The 24,249-nt window shown below is 36.7% G+C and overlaps 1 protein-coding gene across 4 annotated transcripts in view; it reads left to right on the forward strand.

Moving 5' to 3' along the window:
- LOC141937467 (uncharacterized) overlaps positions 1–24,249 on the forward strand; it is a 47,256-nt gene that overhangs the window by 4,216 nt on the left and 18,791 nt on the right. For 2 of the 4 annotated variants that reach the window (XM_074855159.1, XM_074855160.1), the window contains exons 2-8: positions 4,944–5,035; positions 6,047–8,515; positions 11,001–11,183; positions 14,629–14,796; positions 16,506–16,607; positions 20,088–20,198; positions 21,852–22,030. In XM_074855159.1, the coding sequence (XP_074711260.1) occupies positions 4,944–5,035; positions 6,047–8,515; positions 11,001–11,183; positions 14,629–14,796; positions 16,506–16,607; positions 20,088–20,198; positions 21,852–22,030 (3,304 nt within the window). Of the gene's footprint in view, positions 1–1,985; positions 2,630–4,943; positions 5,036–6,046; positions 8,516–11,000; positions 11,184–14,628; positions 14,797–16,505; positions 16,608–20,087; positions 20,199–21,851; positions 22,031–24,249 lie in introns of those variants that run through there. The other 2 variants (XM_074855161.1, XM_074855162.1) reach the window with 2 other exon arrangements.

Raw genomic sequence — 24,249 nt, forward strand, 5'->3', positions numbered from 1 at the left:
GCCAGCAATGTGCATTTGCAGTCCAGAAAGCCAACTGTATCCTGGGCTGCATCAAGAGGATTGTGGCTAGCAGGTCCAGGGAGATGATTCTACCCCTCTACTCCATTCTCGTGAGACCAGAGCTGGTGTTCAGCTCTGGGGCCCCCACATAAGGACATGGACCTGCTTGAGCAGGTCCAGAGGAGGGCCACAAAAATGATCAGGGGGCTGGAGCACCTCTCTTATGAGGACAGGCTGAGAGAGTTGGGGTTGTTCAGCCTGGAAAAGAGAAGGCTCTGGGGAGACCTTATAGCAGCCTTCCAGTACTTAGAGGGGGCCTACGGGAAAGATGGGGAGAGATTCTTTCTCAGGAAGTGTGGTGATAGGACAAGGGGAAATGGTTTTAAACTGAAAGAGGCAAGGTTTAGATTACATGTAAGGAAGAAATTCTTTACTGTGAGGGTGGTGAGACACTGGAACAGGTTGCCCAGAGAAGTTGTGGCTGAGACCTCCCTGGCAGTGTCCAAGGCCGGGTTGGATGGGGCTTTGAGCAACCTCATCTAGTGGAAGGTGTCCCTGCCTGTGGCAAGGGGTTAGAACTAGAGGATCCTCAAGGTCCCTTCCAACCCAAACCTTTCTCTGATTCCAGGAAATATTTTCTCCATATTTTCCTTACTTTGTATTAGTTTGTCTCTTCTGCCAGTGTCTCATCATTACTGTATAGGTTCACTGAACATGCTTGCTTAGAAAACTTAAGTACACACATGTTTTCACATAAAATCTCCGTTTTGTAAGTATGCAAAAGTGAAGCAAAATAACTCCTGTATTCTCAATTTCACTCCCAACCAGCATTTTTTAAGAGAACTTTTCCTGCCTAACAAGATTATCTCAGTGGCATATGTTAGAAAAATATTCTGTTATTTTTTTACCCTTATTATCACAAAGCTTTTCATCACCTTCATTATCCTGAAAGAAATACTATTACGGATGTTATTCACACTGAAAATGAACACATCCTAGACGGAGCTTTAACTGTATTTATGGTGGAGAGTGATCTTTGATTCAAAATTAAGAAGTTATTCTGAGCTAACCCAAACAGTGCTGTTTAGAATAACCTGTCACATAGAGCACTATGTCAGTGGATGTTGACTTCCATCTAGTGAACTGCTGAGTGTCTCTGTTCTCATCTAAGCTAATTGGACTACTGTTCATCTAGTGTCCAGCAGTGGACAGAATAGTCCCTAATGCAGGGTCTTACCCTGCAGTCCTGATGCATACATCTAATCCTTACTCAAGTCAATGGGTCACTCATGTGACTAGGATTGAAGGCAATGAGATTCCTAATTCTGTTAGCACATCTCAGCTGTACAACCAACAAAGCAAGAACAGACAAAGACAATGCAAGGAAAACATGCACAAAAAAGATGAGTCAAAAACAAAGAACTGGTGCCTCTTCTGATGTAGTAAACCTTAGAGGAGAAAGCATAAATTAACATATGGAAATGTAGTAGAGACAACAAAACTATTGGCTTCATAAAGGTTCTTTCCAATATTTACTTAAAAATTGCTTTAAGATATCAACAATTTAACACACTGCATGTATGATTAAAATCAATAATATATAAATATGAAAATTAACATCTGAGAGATGTCTTAATCACAAATGAACAGTGCAAACAATCATTCTAAATTATAATTTTGTTCTACTTACAACCAATTACAGAAATAACTAAAAAAAAACCATATCCAGACTAATACAGATTAATCATCCTGTTCACCTAGGTCTTATGCCTCATCTTTGACCAGATAGCAAAATCTGTAATATCCTACCACTCTGAGCAACTTCGATCTGTCGCTACCTCTACTGATGGTTTTATGGCTGCATGCTCAGATTATTAAGTTTTAGAAGGTACTAGATCCTTTCTGACAATCCTGGCATGCAGAGAACCAACATTATCTGCCTTCACTACTTTCAGATTGTCCCATGCCACTAAACGCTATTTGAATAGTAGTGGAACTAGTGACCATTTCAGACCTAGAATTTATTTTGCGAAGTTTTATGATGTTTTGCCATGACAAAACCTGGCAAAAACATATAGCTATGAGAAGAAACTTAAATGAATATGATTTTCATTTGAATTGATCCACAATACTTTATACCTCCTCAATATTTCAGCATCCTTCTTGCAGTGTTTCCTCTTTTCTTTTTGGTATTGTTCAATGGTCTTTTCACTTTTCTAGTCCTTCATCCATCTTGAACCATGCTAACCTTATCCCCAAATCCTTCATAATTCAAAACCACTCCTAACTGATTACAGTCATGCCTATTATTCTTTCCTACAAAAAGACCTTAAACACTTTATGTACTAAATATATTCCTGTCCTGTAAGGTGCACTCAGCATTCAGTAAAATTCAGATTTTCTTTAGAGTAATCTGTAGTGCATACAGCTGTACACTTAATTATCAAATGCAAAGAGTAAAACAGGCAGCTGTTCTTGATCTGCAAATAATTTTTTACAGCATTTTAGCAATGAAGCTTAGCAATTGCACTTCCTATATTGAGATTAACCATTTCATTACTGACCATAGGATAGGGGAAAAAAATGAAAGTGGAATTCCTGGGGAACGACAGAAAATAGTATAACAAAGGTAAGTATTTTGGAAAGACAACCATGAAGGTCAAGAAGGGGAAAGGGGAGGGGAAGGAACTGAGTGTGTAGCATCTTCCTTAGGTTGAATTGAGAGAATTCCTAGAAGTAAAAATATTTTCTCAATTACAACTTAATGAAATATAACTGAAACCTCAAGTATCACAATCAGATTCAGAGCTCTGTTAGACTGTTGTTCCTATTGTCATAAATATATGACCAATCTGCAGATCTTACATAAGACACCTCTAAATAGGAGTTTGATACTCTTAACATACTTGCATATGTAACCCTTTAAGAGAATAACGATTTTTATCTGGAAGTAATAGACACTGTCTCATATCCAAAACTACAGATAAATATCAGTCCCAGATTTTGCCTCTGTGTCCTTTAAAGCCTTCTATTTGGCTTTAAGATCATTCTTCCCATGGACAACAGAGCTCAGCTGGCAAGTTTGGCTGTCTGTCAAGCTTTGAAATTTGACAATATAAACTTTACAAAGTGTCTACTGTGAAATAAATACAAAACTTTCTCAGTCTCTCTAGTGTATTCCAAAAAGATGGGGGAGAATGCCTGCACTTTTGCAGCCAGCTAATGGATGTGTTAGTGCACTAGCATATTCAGTCATTTAGCCTCACACAAAACTAGAAGTTTTCAGAAGTCAATGAATGTGTCTTGAAAGAAGAATTTTTTCCCGGTTGTTTGGCTAGCTATGTATAACTGCACACAGTGGCATGTAAAATGTGTCTTGCAGTGTCAGTGCAATGATTTAAAAACCTTTATCCTAATCCTCATTTTTATAACAAAATCCATACATCTCCATTACACCAGGTAAACTCACAGCCTGAAAAATTCACTCATGCTCTTTCCACAATGACTCATTTGATATACTGATGATCATCTAAAGATGGTTATGGCTATTAACATTTGCAGTCAGTTGATTTTTCCTACCAAAACTCTACTGATTTTCAAGACTATCCCGATGATGAATGAGCAGTTCAAACACTTCTAATTTCAGGTAATGTGAATTGGCTATTCCAAGGTCATGTAGAATACAATAGAAAATCTTTGGATTAAATAAACAGAAACAAATCCTAACACATTGACTTATTTTGGAAAGTTGATTATTTTCATTATCAAATGAAATATCAATCCCAGAAAACGCTACCAATTCTAATTGGTTAAATAGCGTCTACATTGCATGGGATACAGACCTCTTCCATCACTACCATGCCTTCAGTCAGCATTCAGCCCCATTGCATGATAGGAATGGTAGATGACTTTGGATTTTAGCTATTCTGTTAAATTCGATATAAATTTAAGGTCTCACTTCAGTGATCAACTGCAAGAAACTGGCTGACTAGCTAAATAAACATGGATGCAAAGCTCAGCTCCTAGTTGAGGGTTTAGGGATTCTTAATTTGTCTCAAATTATTAAAGCACACAAATAGTAGCATCCATAATGTTTCCCATGGGCTAAACCTTCTTTCATATCATGTTTCTTCAGGCCTGTTAAATTCAGACAGTGAAATTTCCCACAGGTCCACGGAGAAACAAAATTAAGCTTTTAAATTTTTATTTTCTTGATTTTGTGAAAAGAATAATATTTAAGAATTAATTATTAGAAGTATTCCACTTACCAATTAATTTTGAGTAGAGTAGGTCTTCAATACTAAGACAGCATTAACAATTAATCTTACATTTAAGAAGTTCCCCTATGAGATGAACAATTCATCTAGGACAGTTTTCTTCTTTCAACAAACAAACGCAAGGGACAACCCAAACTGTGGGATGCAGATTGGTTTTGGTTTGCTCTGCATGAGACTCAGTTATGCACTTAATCCTAGATGAGGCCTTTTATTCTCCTGTATTAAGTCTGAATTTTTCTCAAGAGAAAAAAACAATGATTACTAAGTATTTCATTATGTATATAAATAAAATTGAATTTAAAATGAATGCTTAAAACAAAATATTAATCTCTAAAAAGCAGAATTGGATAAAATCATACACTGGGAAAGGTCAGCCACTGAAAAAATCTCACACAATCATCAAAGAATATTGGTTCAGGCCCCACAGCTGAGATCATCAGACCTTGATTTTAAGCTATTATTTGGAAACCTTTAAAAATTTCGTACCAAATAATCAAGAGAAGAGAATAGAGGCACTAGTACCTCCTCTAGCACTTTTCTATTTTTCCTTATAACCAGTCAGTTCCTACATAGGAGAAAAGCCAAGTTAAAGAGCCTGAGAGAGCTAGAGAGCAAAATTATTCTAGAGAAACTTTCTCATTATCCAATGTTTTCCCTCCCACACAGAAGAGTGGAATCCAGATGTCCACAGTTCTTAGAAATGAGTAGAAAAAGAAGAAAAAGCTGCAAGGGCAGAAAGAGCTCTGATTCCAGAGAATGTAAGTTTACATAAATGTTTAACTTGAAAAACATCAGAATCATAGGTGGTTATTCTCCATTTACTCGTCAAGACAGAAATCCATCTTTGTGCCCCAATCTGTTTGTCAAATTGGAAATATTTACACTCAAGTGTGGGTACATACAGGTAATGTCTTGATGAGGCCAGTTGTTTTATTTTAGTTGAGTTGCTATCCTAGCTATTTCTGGCAAAGTCTTTCTTAAGATGTTGATGTTTAAATGCCTCAAATTTTCAGCATTCTTGCTGTAAATTTCTCAGTGTTGTCTAAATTTAACAGCTTGTTCTAATCCTACTTAGGTAGATGTCACTGTAAACTGTTATCCTCTAATGCACATGGCCTATTCTAAAAAAAGCCCAAGCAAAGCAGAATTTTATGTAATTGTATGAATGCCATGAAATCTTGCCTAGTACAGCTCCAGCCAGGAAACAGTATTTTCTTCTGCTTCAAACAGGGAACTGTGGCTCATATCCTCCTGGCAATGTGCCACTGATTTGCTGTGTGAGTGTGACAGTATTCATTATCCCTTTGTTTGCTCATCTGTAAAAGGATTATAAAAGTCAACTACCATGTAATTTACCCCAAACTGCAAACATGCAATGGGATATTGATTGTCCCAGTGTGTTCACAGGAATGAAGTAAATACTGAGAGAAGTAATGAAAGTAGAAAGGGTAGATCTTTCTATATGCAAATAGAATACCTTATCCTCTAACAACTGTAAAACTTTCTGAGAAAAAAATATATTAATTTCCTCCAATCAGAGTGAATTAACATGGCCTACCCTGTTTATCTGACTTCACAGTACTTATCAGATACTTAAGACAAAAGAAGTTAATACTGAAATGAAAAAAATAATGTTGTAAAAAATACACTACACCTTGAGGATAAAATAGGCATTTTCTATGAAAAGTGTCTCAAAGCTTATCAGACATTTGTGACATTTCTTACCAAATCATGGAAAAAATATTTTTTCTTTTTTTACCTTAAATTAGATGAACAGTTGTCACCCATTTGTAAATGCCAGCAAAATGTAGGAAACCTTGGAAATAAAGCAGATGAGGCTCTGGCGCACTTCACCGAGCCAGTGGATGTAAAAGGTACTGAAGAAGATGGAAAAGATCATGAAAACAAAAATCAGAGTAGCTCAGATGCATCTGAAGATAGAGACCTTGATAACGTATCAGACAGCGAAAAAGAAGGAAAGAAGGAAAAGAACTACCCTCCGCAAATGTTCTCTCCTCAGCAAGATGAAATCCTAGCTACAGTAACTTTTGGTGAATCAGAGGGCTCATCCACAGGAAAAATTACATTGTGGGGCAAGCCAGACTCTGCAGAGTCCATTAGCTTGGCTACTGGCAAAATTACTGCTGAAGTAAAATATGGTTCTTTTAATGTGAAAGTAGAAATTGAGAATGTTTCTTTGTTTGATTCTGAAACAAAACTCATAGCTGAAAAAAGGAAAAGTTCAAACAATAAATGTTGTCATGAAAGACACCAGAGAAGGCAGTGTTCAAACTGTTCGAAGTACCAGTGTTCTTCAACTGACCATTCAGCAGAACACAATGGGAATTACAAGGGATCTTCTAAACATAAAATTCAGAGTGCCATCAATAAAAATGCCTCCCTGAAAATCAACACTGAAGCAAATGAAATTAAAGTGGAATATACCAACAGAAAGAAAAATGTAAAGGTTAACATCAAACCTGGTGAACAGGCACAGAGCAAAACCTGCAACAGGGAACATGAAGATACATATTGGATTGAAACAGATTGCTCTGTAACAGAGGCACCTTGCAATACAGATTGTGAGTCATCTTTTAGCTTTTATGAAAAAGTAGACTATACATTCCCAGATGAATATACACTTCTCCCTCCACCTAAAGAATTTGCGGACTGTGACAAAATGCATTTTGATACAATTGCAGAGGGGGTATCTTCGTACCCTGTTAATGACAGAAAGGAATCTGACAGCCTCTCTACAACCTTGAGAATCTGGGGGGAAGAAAATTGTTTTCATAAACATAGCAAAAAGGACTATGAAGACCACACCAGTGAAAAAGAAGATTTTTCAAAAGATAAAATACTTTTCTCAAAAATAAATAGTACAAATTATTTTGTAGCTAGTAATACCTTAAATAACCCAAACACTGGGAAGGAGTATATCAGTAAGAACAATGAACTAGGTCAAGAAAGAAATATGTGTGACAAATGGAAAGACACAGGGCTAAAACCAGCAAGAAGAAAGTCTTTCCCAGATACTACCCTTGATGTACCATCACTAGTTCACCCTAGAAGGGATTCTGGGTTTTATTCATTGCCATCCTTACAAGTATTGCCTAAGGAGACCAAAGCAGGAGATGCCTGTAACAGGAACTCACATGTTCATATCAGCTATACAGAACTTTCTAAATGTCCTGACTTGACCTCCTCACTGAGAAGTTTGAGAGATCTTAAGTCTTCATATCAGTATGCTTTCACGTCATTTGATCATAATATTACCATTTATCCATCTGAGCCTGAAGAAAGTCTAGATGGGACTTGTTTACTGAATGACTATGTGGGGCAAGGTGAAGAAACAGAAGAAACATTAACGGAGAGTCTTCGGTCCAGTGGTGCTATAAATGAGAAAAAAGAACATGGTCATGAGGAGCCTCTGAGAAACTTAGCCATATGGGAAGAAGACTCTGAGTCTACTGAAGATGCTTCAGATGAAGGGACACCAGAGTACAACCATCTAGAAAAACACACTGAATTACAAAACAAAGCTCAGCTGGTAGACATCTCTCCACATTCTAGAAGCTCTTTGGGTGAAATACATAATGACAAGGAAAGTGCTAATAATGCATCCACAGAAAGCAACCCAAACCAACTTTCAGCTTTACAGCAAAATGTTCACCTACCCCCTGCAGAGCTTGAGGTAACAAAGAAAAGGAGAGGGTCAGTAATCACTGTGATAACTGGAGAACTAGAACGAAGGCTCATCCAAGGTGACACTAAATTGATACCTGATTCTTTTGACTCTGCAGTAAGAAAAGAGTCTAAACTTCCCTGTAGTATACAAGAAAAATCCTTGCTGTCATCCTTGCTATTAGGTCCTGGGGAGCATGACATAAATAATGAATCAGAAAGCTTCTCAGAGATACAAGACATATCTGGGGATATTCTTGTTGAATCTGATTGCCATAATGATTCCGCACAGGCTGCCATATTATCTACCTCTTTGGCATATACAGAAAAGAAAGAGAGTTTCCCAGAACAGTCAAATGTCGAGGAAAGACCAAAGAATTTTTGCAGTAAAGAGTCAACTGATGATAGCTTAAAGAGAGAGCCTGGAGCACATCAACTACCTCAGTTAACCAAACCCAACTCTGGTGAAATTGAGAAAAGGATTGAAATGAAAGAAGATTTTCATCAGAATGCAGATATTCCCCCATCATCAGTAAAACAGATTAGTCAGAAAGGTAGGTGTTATAAGACTTTGGGTGTTAATATCATTGACACACCTTTTGCATAGGTGGTTTATTGCTTTGGTGACATCTTTTTTTTGAAAATGAAGGTATATTATAACTTTACAAAGAGATTATATTGGCTTGCTAGACCATTTGGTTATAATATACAGTTATTGTGTTGAGGATCCTAGGAGCCATCTTGTAGAGCTAAGTAACTTAAATTTAAAAATAAAGAAAATTTTAATACAGCTTTGTTCAAGAAGTGGGTTTCCTACATTAAACAGTCAGCCCATCCTATGCTTCTAGTAAGAGAAGCAAATACCAAAACAAGAAGCGTTTTTTTGCAGTTGACATGTGGCATGGACTCAGAGGTCTAGTCAGTGTTTAAAACCATATAAATCTGGTTTTGGAATCCATGTGATCTAAGAGAATACTGAATTCTAAGTACATCTTAGTCCTAATTCTGGATGAGTCTTTACATGTCATGGAATGACCATACTAGATCATTTAACCTTCTTTCTCCTCTCTTTATGTCATTAAGAAAACTGCGTATGAAAAATAATTGTTTTTAATAGTTAATCTTTTACAAAAGTTCTTGTATTCCCTTCTGTAATCCATCTACTCATATCCATAACTGGTCATTTAAAAGGAGTGGTTTGAATTATAAAGATGTAAAGCCATACTGGGACACTGCACACTACAAAGTAAGCTTCTTACATTGTGAATATGTACACACACATATGTGAGTGTGTGTTTTTGAAATATCACTCCAAACACTTTAATTTTAATATTAACCAAGTTATATGCAAATATAACTAAGATTGTTCTCTCCAGAAGAGAATGTTTCCAGCAGGTTTGGAAGTTAAGAGTTTTATACTGGTCAAAAATACATGGGAAAATTTCTTCGAGAATCTTAGTAAAAAGCATCAGAAAGTTTTTAATAATCTTACTGGTATGTCCTCCAAGGTTGTCCTGTTTGGCACTGGTAATGGAAATTTCAAAAATACCTGAAGTCTATATAGACTATATAGATATATAACTAGATATTGCTATATAGATCAATATCTAAAATACTAAAATAAATAGGGAATTAATTCAATAGAAATCTCTTTAGAACAAGATATAGAAAGAAGACACTGAAGGAAGCCTACATGCTCAAAAACTTTGACTTCTCATACATTAGATCTCCATGGTTAAACACACAGCACAGAAGTGAGGTGTAGTTATTTCTCGCATTTTGATTTTATTCTTTCCTCTCCCTTCGCCTCTTGCTAAGAATTATCTATGTGTGTTCTTTCTCTAACCTATCACCTCACCTGGTCCGTAACTTTGGTCCTCTTTTGGTCTATGGCAGTGTTTTGATTTTCCATCCGTGTTATTCTTAGCAATGCTGTGGAGGTCCTGCCTTAAAGGAGTAAATGTGTACATCCAGAAAGAAGTATAAGCATTTAAAGTTTTAAAACTTGTTAATATGAAACAAAGTCCACTTGTAATGTGGGAATACTAACCTACCTAGTCAAGACACTGAGCACAAGGGACAGTGTGGGACTTCCTGTGCTTGGTAATTCAGTAACACTGGAAAGGAAATGTGTCATTTTTTAACAAAGAGTGAGAACATCTAGAACAGAGGAGAAAAACAGATGCAAATGTTGTAAAGAGGATGGGGGAAAGGAGTCCAGGCAATCTAGAAGTCTGCTGGTGCTGTGGGAACTTACTCATTATCAGAGGGGCAAGGACTCATGCAAAGGACACTAGAAGGGCACTACAAGTAATTGATTTCCTAACTCTCAGCAATAATCAGCTGCCCTGGAGAAGGGGCTCAGTGGCACACGTCTGTGATGGAGATCTGACTGAAGCCAGGAAGAGGCTATTGAGCCAAGACAGCACTTACACAGTCCTCTAGGGAGTCTGTTGAGGCTGGGCTCACTTTCTCCCTATCTATCCTTGCCAGTGGATTCAGTTGCATTTTCAGAATGGAATCCAGCACAGTCTGCTTTCCAATTGTTGTTTTAGCTGAAATAGTAATACAACAAATAAATTTATACTGCCCTACCTAGAAAGAAACTGAAAGTAGATAGGTATATTCTCCTTTTATCTGCATGTGCATCTTGCAAGATTTTTAATGGTTAAACAGCACTTCATATATCTACATACCGGCCACTTCAAAAATGTATGAGCACTTGTAAATAAAATCTATGAGCAATTTACATGTTTCTGCATAAAAATGGTGCCATACAAATGGCTATCTAGGTATTTAACTACAGATACAACTACCACAAGGTAATCACATGCACTTTTCTCTGCATGAAGACCTCAATTAGTCTAAAATATATACTTTCAGTATTATTTTATATGATATATTATATTTTCAGTATTATTTGCTATTTTCACTTCTGTGTTGGTTAGGTTATTCTCCTATTTAGAATGTGAAAATTTTAAACAGTATAATTGCTTAAGTTGTCTTACGCATTCCTTAAAATGTCTGGTTATAATTTAGACTTGAAATCGGAAATGAATAAAACCAGAAATCTGCCTTTGATGAAAGACACCAGAGCTAGTGATAGTTCCCAGGAAGAAGCAATAGACCAGTGGGCCAGGAGACGGAAACAGTTCAAAGACAGCAAAAAATGCAGTTCAACTGGAGGAAGCTCCATAAACAGCACAATTACTGAGGGATCAAGTGAGTACTTTAGCCTTACAATTGTATTCTTTCTCTTTCATGTGATTGACACTCTGACAGTGTTTTCCGCTAAGAAAATTCATAACTTCAGTCTATGTCTTAGTCATTATCATAAGCAAGCATATTTTATCCAATTGAACTATCCCTCACTTATGGGAGTTAGTATCCTCTCTCCTTCATATAACCAAGTGAAGAATCTGACTGAAAAACAGTTGTTTGTACCATTCTTGTTCATATGCAACTGATGTTAAGACAAGTTCTAAGCACAGACAAACAGGTAATTACATACAGCAGCAGCTTTGAGAGTGTAATGAAAGTCATACTTCTGATGCCTACTTTGCTTATGTCAAAGCCATGGTGAGCTGGGAGTCCTCTCTTCACTAAGATTACCACCTGATCCACCTTTATCTTCAGGCTGTTGCCTAGATTGTCCTTCACTGCCCCTCTAGTTACTGAAACAGTTATTCCCATAACTGTCTCATTAAGAAATCTGTCACATTGCTATATGCTTGAGCCTGTACCAAACTCATCATCTTAAATCACATGGGAAGGAATTTTAAAGAGTAACTGCTTGATGAATTTACATTTCATGCAAATGGAGTCCCTGAGGAAGGACTGTACAGTCTAGGAGAGAACATATGTGCTACTACTTACTTCACACCACCTTTGACTCCTGTTTTGTTATTTTAGTAGTGTAAGAAGTACTTTGATGAAGAAATGTGCACTTCTCTGTGGAAGTATTTTGTGCTGTGATGGTTACTTTTGACGAGGGAAGTTTTATCTGTAAATGTATAACCTCCTTTCTGAAGAAGGTTAAATGTAAACCTATGGAAGACTGAGAGATGTAAGGCTTCAGTGCAGGTCCAATAGAAGATAAACTGTAAATATGTTCTGTCCCTGTGCTGAAGAGGTAAGTTCTACACCAGCAGGGCATCAATTCACTACCTAAACATAGGTGTCAGTTGCCAGATGGGATGCCAATAGATTTCTGAGATGTGTGACCTACAGGCAACCCATGTCTTTTTAAAGCAGTTACTGGATGGCAAGTGAGATATCTTAAGGCATCTAATATGGTACTAGTCACCTGTGTTCAGATAACTGAGTCAATCCTTAAGTTTTTAATGCCTGTTATTAAAGCAGCAGGGATGAATGATGTGTCACATGAACATTAAAAAGCTGTTTATCAGTAGCAGTTTCCATGCTTTGCCCCTAAGACAGATTCAAGTCCATGGCAAGGAGATTAGAAAGTTACCATGTCAAACCACCAAAGCTCAAAAGCCTACCAGGAGAGAGATACACCGAGATAAACTGTTCATTGATTTCAACAGTAATGTCTGTTGAATATAAGACTGACCATTAATTTTACTAGATCAGGCACATGCTGATTTCATAGAGAAAATACAAAAAAAAAACCCAAAACAAAACAAAAAAAAACCCACCAATAAACAAACAATCCAAAAAAAAAAAAAAAAAAAAAAAAAGAAGACGACTAAGTTGCAAGAGCTACCATTGCTTTCCCTGGGACAAAGATTTTGGTAGCACATGGCATGATAGCACATGGCATGAACCTGAAGTGGTCTCCAGAACAGGTGAGTGAGCAGACAATTCTGTCACATATCTTAGTATATAAACATTTTGGATAGTATGCTACAGGCCTGAGCCTTCTGTCCCTTTTGCTTTGGTAGCTAGACTGTTCACTGGTGTTTGCAGACTTGAGACAATTCAAATCAGTATCTGGAAGCAGCAGCTCCTAACATGCTTACTTCCAGCAGCTGAGAAGAACCTAAGTGCAACTTGTTCCTTATGCGCATAAACTGCTCAGTTTGACATCAGTGCTGAAAGCTCAAGGAGGGGAGAGGTGAAAAGACATTCAAGAAATGTCTTGGCATAATTCCATAAGGCCAGCATGGCAGCATTTACTTCTCTGTTTTTGTCTATTTGTCACATTTTAAGTTCTAGTACAATTATAACAATTCTGTATCAAACTGGCAAAAAACTGTGCTGTACTGAATCGCTTGTTGCTAGTATAGGTTTTCTTAATTTAGAAATTCCTGTTAGCAAGCTAAGATGTGCTTTAAACATATCAGCCTAGTAGTATTTATTTATTTGCTTATTTTTATTTATTTACTAGCAGCTTTTTATACAGTTAATCCTGTCATCTTTTTATACAGTTAATCATGCCACCTCATACTTTCTGCATAAGGGAGAAGTCAGTGGATGTGGAGTATTTGTCTACATAGACACAGTTAAGCAAACTGTCAAAGTGAAAAAGGACTACCATTTAGATGTATTCAGGAAGTAACTTGCTGAACAAAACTAAAGAAAGTTTAATTTTTACCTTTTCTGTTTTGAAACAGGAAATCATTCTGCATAATTGCCACATCAAACACAGGATAAACAAAGCAAACAGATCCTTTCTCCAGCTGCATTAAATCTAGCTGCATTATACCAGGCATTTTGTACTGAAAGGAATATGATTTTTTTTCCCTCAGATAATTTACAATAAAGCATTTTTTCAGTCTATCTGTTAGTGCAGTCTCTGATGGTCTATACTTTTATATACTTTTCACTATCCAGTTTTAGATTGGAAGTTCCAGCTCAATAGTTGTCATACTATTGCATAGCCTTTTTCTTCACAGTCAAACTGCTGTTTATAGCCTGCCTGTCACACATTCAGCTGCCTGAGGTCCTATCTCCTTGTGAACCTGAACATTATTGCTTTTTCCTTTAGCGGAGCATTAGAGCCTTCCTCCCTCTCTGTGTTTATCTGGGTGACATGGTTTGACCCAGTGAACTCATTACAAGACATTGTGAATGCAAATTAAGATAAAATATGAACCTGAAAATCCTCATGATAACATCATATAAATATTAAACAGCCTAGGACAAGCCAGAAGTTTTATGTTAAATAAAAACAAAATCCAAACTATTATTTCCTCACCTCCCTTTTAATAAAACTAAATACATAGATCTGAAAGAGCTAAGATTAAGCAAACTTCAAATATGGTCATTGTGTACTATTACCTGAGTCATCCCAGTTACTTTTCAGTTTGTCTTTTCTTCCCATATGCACTAATCTCATACTAAATTTCTAGAAAATTTGTTTGGTTTCCTAATCAAATGAGCTGCATAAGAAAGCTTAACAAATGGCTAAAGCCTGACTTCTCTTAAAGAGGTGCAAGGTCCTCTTTCGACCATTTGCATTAAGACTTTACTTGGCATTTGAGTTCAATATGCAATAGCATCCAATATTGTGATCTTATATTTGGACATCTTTGCAGACTGCCCCTTTAACAGCAGCAAAATTGCAGAACTAAGTACAAATGTTACAAACAGTTCATTAAGAAGTTTGAGGCAATTATTCCATGCTGACTGAATGAGGTCTGTTATTCTTAATGCATTTTCCCTACTGACATTCCTTTTAATTGTTTTATCCTCATGACAGTAAATTCAGAGGATGCTCGGTCAGTAGATCTGAGACTACATTCTGAAAATGAGGACAGAGGCTTTTATTCAGAAAACTTTCATTCTGCTTCCTGGGTTTTCAGAGGAGATGATGTCTCTCCGGATAATAGTCCTAGATGTCTCAGCAAAAGGCCTAGACCAGTGGCAAGTAAGTTATCTAAAGCAGCAGGTAATAAATGTCATAAAACTGTATTTATTGGGAGGATTCCACGGGATCAATATTTTGGAGTAGATTCTGAAGACAGGAAAAAGAGCAACCCAAGGAACTAAAAAGTTAAAAAGTAAATAAGTAGTTCTTATTTAGCTACTGTCTTTCAAAATGTCATAATTACTTGACAAAACTGGTACTGGTAAAAGGTCATAATTAAACCTCATCTCTTGCTGCATGATAAGGGCAGAAGCAATGCAATTTCATAATTTCTCCAAGCATAGCAAAATCATAGAGAGCTATTTATGGACATAAAATATTACAATGGTCATAAAACCTGTTCTACATCAAAATTTCAAATATAGTAGATCAAGAAAGAAAAGAATCAAGTTTACTATGGGTATGAAGCTTTGCTCTGTGTGTAGTTTAAACCCTGTCATGCAAAACAGGTATAGTGAATAACTTTTTCAGGGGGGTGGGAAGTTTCCCTTCACTTTTCAAATGTTAAGTTACTGAAAATTAACAGAGTTCAAAGAACTAACACAAACTGAAACACCCTGTAGCTTTCCAGGAGATAGTTCTTTGATGGAGCTCATAAATCATTCACAATATGAGAGAAAACAAATGTCCTCTATAAATCTCCAGATATGAAAAATCTCCCTTGAAATATACAAGAATATTCTGGAGAGCCATTTTTATCGCCTCTTCCCCCATGGGAGAGCTCAGAAGTTCAGCGAGATCATTAAAGTAGGGATTGAAGTATACAGGCTCTTTTAAACAGGTAACATCAATTGGCCTGCTAGTAAAGTAACCTTTAAAGCAATTTCTATCTTCCAAACAGTACATAATTTGAAGACAAAACAGCTGTCATAAATTATTAAGTTGCCCTCCATTAAACAAATACAGTAAGACAGTCAAATGATCAAAAGCAGACACCCTGAGAATTCATATTTACACTGAAGTCCTTCATGAGTATAAGATATATTAATGAGCCAGACCATTTGAGACACAAATAATACTAGACCCTAGGAAATGTTGGAAGTAGGCAATTAGACCCTGGTCTTCCATTTTACTTCCTTTTCCCGTTATGTGTTAAATTCTGCTGACTTGAAAGACATTTCACATGGGTACAGCCATGGTGTCAGGAGATGCCAGTGTGGTTGGGATGATTGACTAGAGGATTGGAAGGCAGTGGAAGCAGGGAGCGGACAGGAGTGGGTAAACAAAAGGAAAAATTGGTATCCAAAAGACCTTCTAAAATATAAGAAGAATAAAACTACAAGAAACATATTTAAACTCATTTAAGAATTTAGAGCATATTTTGTATTTGCAGTTTAGAAGTCTGACACTGAGAGCAGGAGCACTTTTCTCTTTCACAACGCCATTGGTAGAGTGGAATATGTGAATGATTCTCCACCTCTTCATTACAAATTCCAGGCACTTAAACTGCAGATGAAAGCACACTTCATTGATACTGTCTGTCTTTGCCCTGACATGAAAGACATTTAATCAGTCATGGCATGAGGGAGGTACACGCTGGCAGAGGAGCAGCACCAAACAGCTAGGAGTGATACAGAAAGCATCCCAGCCATTTGCAAAATCAATAACTGTCAGTGCCTATAGATAAAAAGTTTTAAAACCAGGCTGCTGCTTGTTAAATTGAACTTGGCTTGTAGAGAAGAGGGGATGTCTTTTTTCCTATTTTGCAGTTCGTGAAAGAACGGTGAAGATCGCTAAAGGAACTGGAAATTACCCTTGGGGTTTCAGGATCCAGTTCTCAAAGCCTATCCTTGTGACTGAAGTAGACACAAGTAAGTTGTGTTCGTACGAGTTAAATTCTCCTATAAAAATGTATTAAAATAAATATATAATATTTAGTAATATAATATATGTTATCTACAACATATAGAACATCAGTTATATAATAATATGTAATATGTGAGTAAACCAGTCTCCACTGCTCTGTGTCCTTCCATGCCAGTTGGTACCTTATGCAAGTGTCTGCATCCAGCCTCTCTCCAGATGTAAAGTCCAGAACTTTTTGGGACTGACATCTCTTAATGACAACAGGCCTTTAAGAATGAAATGAAGGATGCAGTGACCCTCATAACAATATTTCCAAAACTCTTATTAGCTGGGGACACTTCTGTTTGGATGGGTTTCCACTGAGCCATCTATAAATCTTAACAGACATGCTGTTAACTTCTGCAGAGTAGTCTGATGATTGTGAGGAACGCCAGAAGAAACTGGCAAAACTGAATGAGTGAGAAAAAAGTAGCAGATGAGTTTCAACAAAGATGAAATGTAAGATAATGCTTCTAGAGAGAAATTATCTATACCATGTCTACATGATGGAAAACATAGTATTGGCAGTTACACTCAGGAATGAGATCTTGGGAGTCACAACTGAAAGGTCTCTGAAATCATTGGCTCTATGTGCAATGGCAGCCTAGAAATCTGTCTAAAAGCTGGCTCTGTCAGTACCAGCAGTAAGAATGAGACACAGGGAGTAACATTCATTTTGCTGCTGCCTAAAACCTTGGTTCATCCAAATCTAGAGTATTGCTTGCTGTTCTGCTCTCTGCATCCTCAGGATGGACACAGTAGAACTAGAGAAGGAGCAGAAGGTACAGGAGACCCTGACAGATTTCTAATACCAAAGGCAGGTATCATGAAAAATGTCATCCTAGACCAAGAATGGCAGTGCATGCCCTCTAGCAAGACATCTAAGTATAGCTCTGTCACTTTACCAGCATTGTTTTTTATATTGTCCAGCTTCCTGACAACACTGGGAAAGCCTGTGAATTCAGAAGCCTGTGAATCCATTAGTTGAACCCATCATTTTAAAAACTGCCTGCTAAACTACTAAATAGGGTCATCATTAAACTCCACTAGGGAAGATCAGAAAAGTCAGAAATCTGAGCCAGGGAGCAATATGCACAGAAAAAAAAAAATATCTGAAAAGGTCAACACTTTACTAATACTTTACAAGTCTAAGACTTGCATTAAAAACCCATACATCTCAACACAATTAGATTTATACCTCAGTCACGCTTTTTGCATGATGCTGCTGTTCAGTTCTAAAAACCATTCTAATGTTGCCTCAGAACAAATGTTTTACTTATTAAATACTAAAATAAAGCCTTCAGTCCAGAAGAGGAACTCAGGCAAAGGACAGACCTGTTCAAAAGAAATAAGGGAAAATGTTGGAAGTGGTAATTTTACTTTCTATATGGCTATGCCTATTGTTTCTCAAAGGATCTTGGAATATTTTGCTGTAAACTATGTGAAAATAAACATGATTTTGACACCAGATCCTAGAGATCATTCTGTATTTATACATGTCTGAATACAATCAGGAATTTCCCTTATCAACTGAAGCTTTACCAATAATGTAAATCTAAAAAACCTTTGCCTACAGAATACTAAACAAAGGACTTAGTATTGTGACTAAAGTGGCTATGTAATGTTCTTCATCCTGAAACAGCTACCTAATTTTTGTCCAGAATACGTATTTTCATAATCCTTGAGACTAGTCTTCACAGTATAACTTCTGTGAAAAATTATTTACTGTGAACAAGAGAAAGTAATTTTGCATTAAAAAACTTGTTCTGCTCATCTTATTAGAATGTTACTTTTGACTGCAATGTTAAAGATCAGTATCATTCATTGCTGATTATTTTAAGAAAACAAAATTGCTGGGCTCAGCCATCATTTGTCTTAATAGCACAACTGTGACAATGTGTGTGTGCCTGGACAACTAGCTGTTATTATCAGATTGATGGGAATTTCAGTATCTATTCATATAAAGTTATCTCTGTTGCAAAGAAATGTTTCTTCTCTCTAGAATGAAAAGTTTTACATGATTTCCCAGTTGTAAACATACAGATTCCCTTAGGGTTGTTTTGTCAAAGAGTATAACCTCGGAAGAGGTCTTTCAAATTAGAATGTGGGAAAGTGTTTTACCTAAATATAAATCATAGGTCATGCACACAACATTAGCCCTAATACCTACTAATTAAAATTAAGTATAGCTACTCATATTGTATATCACTCCTCTTAAATTTATTTGTATGTTTGTATGTTTTCTTTTCAAATGCAGTTGCTTTAAAATAGCAACAACAAAAAAAAGAGTATTCTTTTTTACAAATTTCTAATAAAATTGTTTTCTCAAAATATGACTAATTTTATTAAAACAGACAAAAATTGCATTTGTATCTCTTTTTGATTACACACTGAGACATTATTTTAATAATATTTTGAAGACTGCTTATAATCATAAAGTCTTGTATGAGATCCTCAAGGCCAGCACAACTCAAAATGTGCTGCCATTTGTAATACACATGAGGGTGAACCACGACTTTTTTGTGCCTGTTTATTATTAAGCTGTTACTATTCTCTTCCCTACAACTTTTAAGAAGCCTCAGAAATGCACTGAACAATCACATTTACTGCATAATAAGGTACAAAATCTTTAAAAATATACATGATATATATGGACATGGAACAATATTTTCCAAAACCATTTTTTTCCCAGTACATTAGGATTGCTTAATTATAAAAGAGAAGGAAAAAACAGACTGAGAAATTTGTAACTGGGATTTAAGTAACTGTGTACTGGTGCCCATGAATGAAGCGTATTTATGACTTCTCTAAATTGCCACCATTCCTGGCTGGCATGTGTCTGAGCACTATTTTATTAGGAGTGTCTGTACTTTGCAACAATTAACGAATAAACAAAAGGTTGATATATTAACAAATCTGATTCCGTCCCTCCTTCACTGACTCTTTGTTAATTTACTATGTTTTTTCCTCCTAAAGACAAAAACCCACAAAATACTATAGCCAAATTCTGTTAACCAGTAAGAGAAACATCAGGACAGAAAGTAGTCTCTTGGTCTTAAATCCAAAATTCACCAGAATAATAGATTTTTTTTCTACTAACTTTACTGAACATTGCATCAGGCATTTGTTTGCACTTTAGGACAAAATCCTCAGATACTGAAATGCCTATTTGCATCTTAAAGCTTGTAAGTCCTAATGGCATTTTTAACAAAATTTCTCCACTGCCGGTGATTATCTAGTGTTGAACCAGTACCTGAATTCTGAAGTTTCATTTACAGATGACTAACAGTTTTCTCAGAAAAACTTGCTCCACCTCCAAGTTGATATCACAAAGGCCCCAGAGCCTGACTGGTTGTACAGATACCTGTTTTGCTAGAAAAACTTGATCACATAGACATGCTTGATATCCTAACTCTAAATAATTTTTTTTTTTTTTTTAATTCCAGACAGTGCAGCTGAAGAAGCAGGGCTTCAGGTCGGGGATATTCTGATAGCAGTGAATGGAACTGATGTCACCAGCATGCCACATTCAGAAGCTGCCAATCTGGCAAGGAAAGGTAAATTTGAGGTCACAATAAATTACACGGAGAGGTCAGGATTGCTGTATGATGCTCCATATACATCCAGACAAGTTGGTTGATGGTTGCAACAGAAATCTTAATTAACAGTTTAATGCATTATTATTTAATACAGTACTACTACTTAAGTCACTTTTTATCTAGACCTTGCCAGGAAAACAGAAGAAAAACGGACATACAAAATATTCCCCAAAGAGCACATGTGACAGTAATACTTTTGTCTCTCCTGCCTTAAAGAAAGTGACTGAGAAAGTCCTGAAAGTGACTGGAGAGACACCAATACCTTATTTAAGCCTTATGCTTCCTCAGGAAAGGACTTCACAGCTTGGTTCAGTGCACCCAGCAGTTATTTATGTGTCACAAAGACCTGAAGTCTAGTCAGGAGAGCAGGGAGGTTATTTCACGAGGCATCTTTTTGCAGCACCACAGAAACAAGGAGTTAGTGATATTAATCATATATATTCTTCCTAGAATTGTGATGACTAAAATGAAGTCTAAATGACCAAAGATACCCATGTTTGCATGCTGAAAGTTAATCTACAGCCATTCTTTTATTGACGCCAGATATGGTTTTGACAAGGGCTCACAGGAAATTCAATAAATTAAAATGCTTTTACAAGACAGTGACAAATTTAACTTGACACATACCAAGTTCTTTAATTATAGAGGTGCCATTCACACTGTTATATTCAAGAGTATGTCGAATCTTTTAGTAGATAAATCTCTGATTAGTGGGTATTTTTAACTCCTCAGGGAATATCCCTGGCCTAAATCTTGGCACACAGACAGCATTCCCAAAGTCAAATGTCCTCAAAAGAGAAATCCAGCAAATATTTTGGAAATGAAAATGTGTCATAGTCACATTTCTTAATCCTCTTTAAAGCATTGCCACCTGCTCTGCCGTAGTATGCGATATAATCAGAATTTTAGGCCTTAAGGGTCAAAGCCATAGATGTATTGATAACATCAGCAAATATTATGAAATTGTACCTCATTGTTGACAACAATAACACATTTTTAGACAATCTTGCAACCCAACATCTCCTTTGAGCACTTATTTTTTTCAAATTATAAGTAAACGCTTTAGCACAGATTAGACTCCAACAGCAAGTCCCCTCAGTGAGGGGCACAGACAGCACAAAAGGTTAGTAGACTCCAAGACATGGAAAAGAAAGAATTCTTAAGAGCGTATGTAAAATAACAGAGACTGAGAGTGCCCCTAAGAACATTCTCAGAAATTTTTATATAAACCCCAAGTTATGTATACCCATTTGAGCAATGAAATCCAACCACTTCCCTAAACTGATAAAATATGCAAGCACCTAAGATGCTGCTTGCAAAAGTAGGTCACAAAAATTGTTTTGAGGTGTCTTCAGATAGCTGGCTCCATTACTAGTCCTCAACACAAAATTAGTTTCATTCTTGAATTTCTGTTAAAAGGAGGCCAAATATTGCTTGATTTAATTCATCATTTCCTAGGTTGCTCCTTGCTGCTTCTAGAAGCTACACTGGGAAGTGAAGGGAATGGGACAGAATATTACTTTCCTGCTCCATACTCTATAGGGGTATTCGAAAATATTAACAGATTATAGTTTTGACATATGTTTTCACATTCTTCATGTAATATTTTAGGTCCTGATATCCTGACTATGGTGGTGGGATCAGATATCAGCCGTTACCCTAACACCCCCAGACCTACCTGCAGAGGATATTTGCACAAACGAACACAGTCAGCAATACTGAAGGGCTGGAGAAAGAGGTGGTTTGTTCTGAAACATAATGGCTACCTACACTATTACAAACACAAGAAGGTAAGGAGAGAGGCTGGTGAGGAAGTAAGCCATGTCCTGAACTACAAAGTGAAGCAGTATTGTACTCAAATTTACAGATAATTATCTTGACTTACAGTATTTACAAAATAGCACCAGCACTGAAGATGGTTTTGTATGTGGTATATAGAGGAGGCTTGTTGAGCAGTTCTGCCTTCCTATATCCTAGTCACAGATAGTAGACACCATTGGGTTTTTATGGATTCACATTTAATCTCTTAGTTCTGATTATCAAGAAGTCTGTGAATCTAATAGTCTCTAGGAGGCTTTGGATTAAATGGTTTTGGATGTGTAGGAGCTCTGTATTCTATCGTGTATTTTCTTAAACAGGCATGATCATGAGACTTCTCTATGTGTACAAATAAGCCATGGAACAGCACAGAGAGGTATTGGGAAGGCTCAGTTTCTTCAGATTAGCATTACTCAGCACTTCATTCTCTGTCATGTGAGCAGGGGCCTGTATAGTACTTAATACTTCTAAGTAATATATAAGACTTTAAATTCATCTAACAGTAGACATCCAAAAAAGGAGTAAAACAGGAGCTTCATAAAGAGAAATATTTTCTTGGCTTTACCCTGAGGCTCCATTTTTGATATAAAAAACTTACAACACTCTAGTTGTATGACTCTTAATGGCCCTAAATCAGTGGCTTCACAGTCGACTCAGCTACAAACATATGAGTATTCTACACAGTTATTCACCACTAAATAAGTGAATAAATAAAGGCATTGCACTTTAAAAAAGGAGAAGAAGACAAAAAAAGGGTGTTTTCCCTTGAAGCAGTTAGCTCCAAGGGTGGGGAACACAGGCACCAGGCAGCAGGCACAGCTCATGGCCCTGGCCACAGTGAAACCAGCGAACTCACCTGCCTTATAGTAGCATTTTACTGTAGTTTCTGAGGCAGTTCAGTGGGTGATGCATGTAATTACAAGTTACTAATCCCTTCCCCTGTGTAACTTCATGATGAAGTTATTCATTGAGAAAGTTATGCTATAAAATCAAACAAATTGATTTCAAAGACTGTTTAGGGCTTTTTGTGGTAAAACATTTTACAGCTTGTAAAAAAGATTCAAGGTCATCCACTTAGCATTCATTTTAACCTGATTTCGAGAAAACTTAGTGAAGCTGAAAAAATTTGCCTTGGTGAAGGATTTATCACTGGAAGAAGCCTATGCAGCTTCCAGGGCATCTCCTAGCTGAGTTAGGAAGGGCATCAGTGGAAATATAAGCTGGTTAGAAGCAGGTGGAAACATGTTTGTCTCCAGTACACAGTTTCAACACATACCAGTGAAATACACCCATGTCCACCCATAATCAAAAACTACACGAGAACCTGAGCATGGCATCAGGTACTTGAACTCTAAATAGTTTTTATCTTTCCTAACATGGTCACACACCACCTGGTCAGCTCAGCATGTGAAGGACGTAGACGTACATGTACACATGTACATATGTAGACATAACAGCACAATTTTGCAAAAAACATGAATATAATCTAAACAAAATGATGTTAAGGAAGTTCAACCAACAGTAGATAACAGGGAAGTTAATACTTCACTACTGATCCGGAATCTACCTTTATATATTTTTTTCCACTATGTCATTTCTCTCTATTTCATACCTCAGTCTCCTATTTTTGTATTTCATTTTTTGTTCATATGTATTATCCTATTTTTTCACTTTTACATGAGTTCTAGAGCTGTTCCAGTAAAATCCTCACTTGAATTTTTTTCCTTTTTAGTTAAAACAAGAAATCAAATTATTTTTACCTGAAAGATGCTGATGCAATGGTTCTCAAGGACTGTACTTGGAGGACGGCATGGGTTAGTCTTTATAGTTAAAGATCTCTGACACCCCCAACAATGCATTCTGGTCCCTCCTCTGGGTGATCCAAAGCATAGTTTTTCGTGGACAATACTGTTAAGACAAAGAAAAGAATTCACATGAGGCACTGCAGTTTCATGTCCAAACTGAAATTAATCAGGATTTCAACATTTAAGCTTCTTGATCAAAAACAGACACTTCTGTGGGAAAAAGACATATTCTGAAAAGTAATTAAAAATTGTAGAAAGAGCTTGGTCTTCTACAATTGTCTATCCACCTGACATTTTCAGCAGAAAATCTGTTTTTTTCTATGCATATGCCATGATACACACACTAGCCATCTAATCAGGGTTATGCTGCAGAACCACTGGCTATA

Source organism: Strix uralensis, chromosome Z (assembly GCF_047716275.1).
Source record: "Strix uralensis isolate ZFMK-TIS-50842 chromosome Z, bStrUra1, whole genome shotgun sequence".
NCBI classification, from domain to species: domain Eukaryota; kingdom Metazoa; phylum Chordata; class Aves; order Strigiformes; family Strigidae; genus Strix; species Strix uralensis.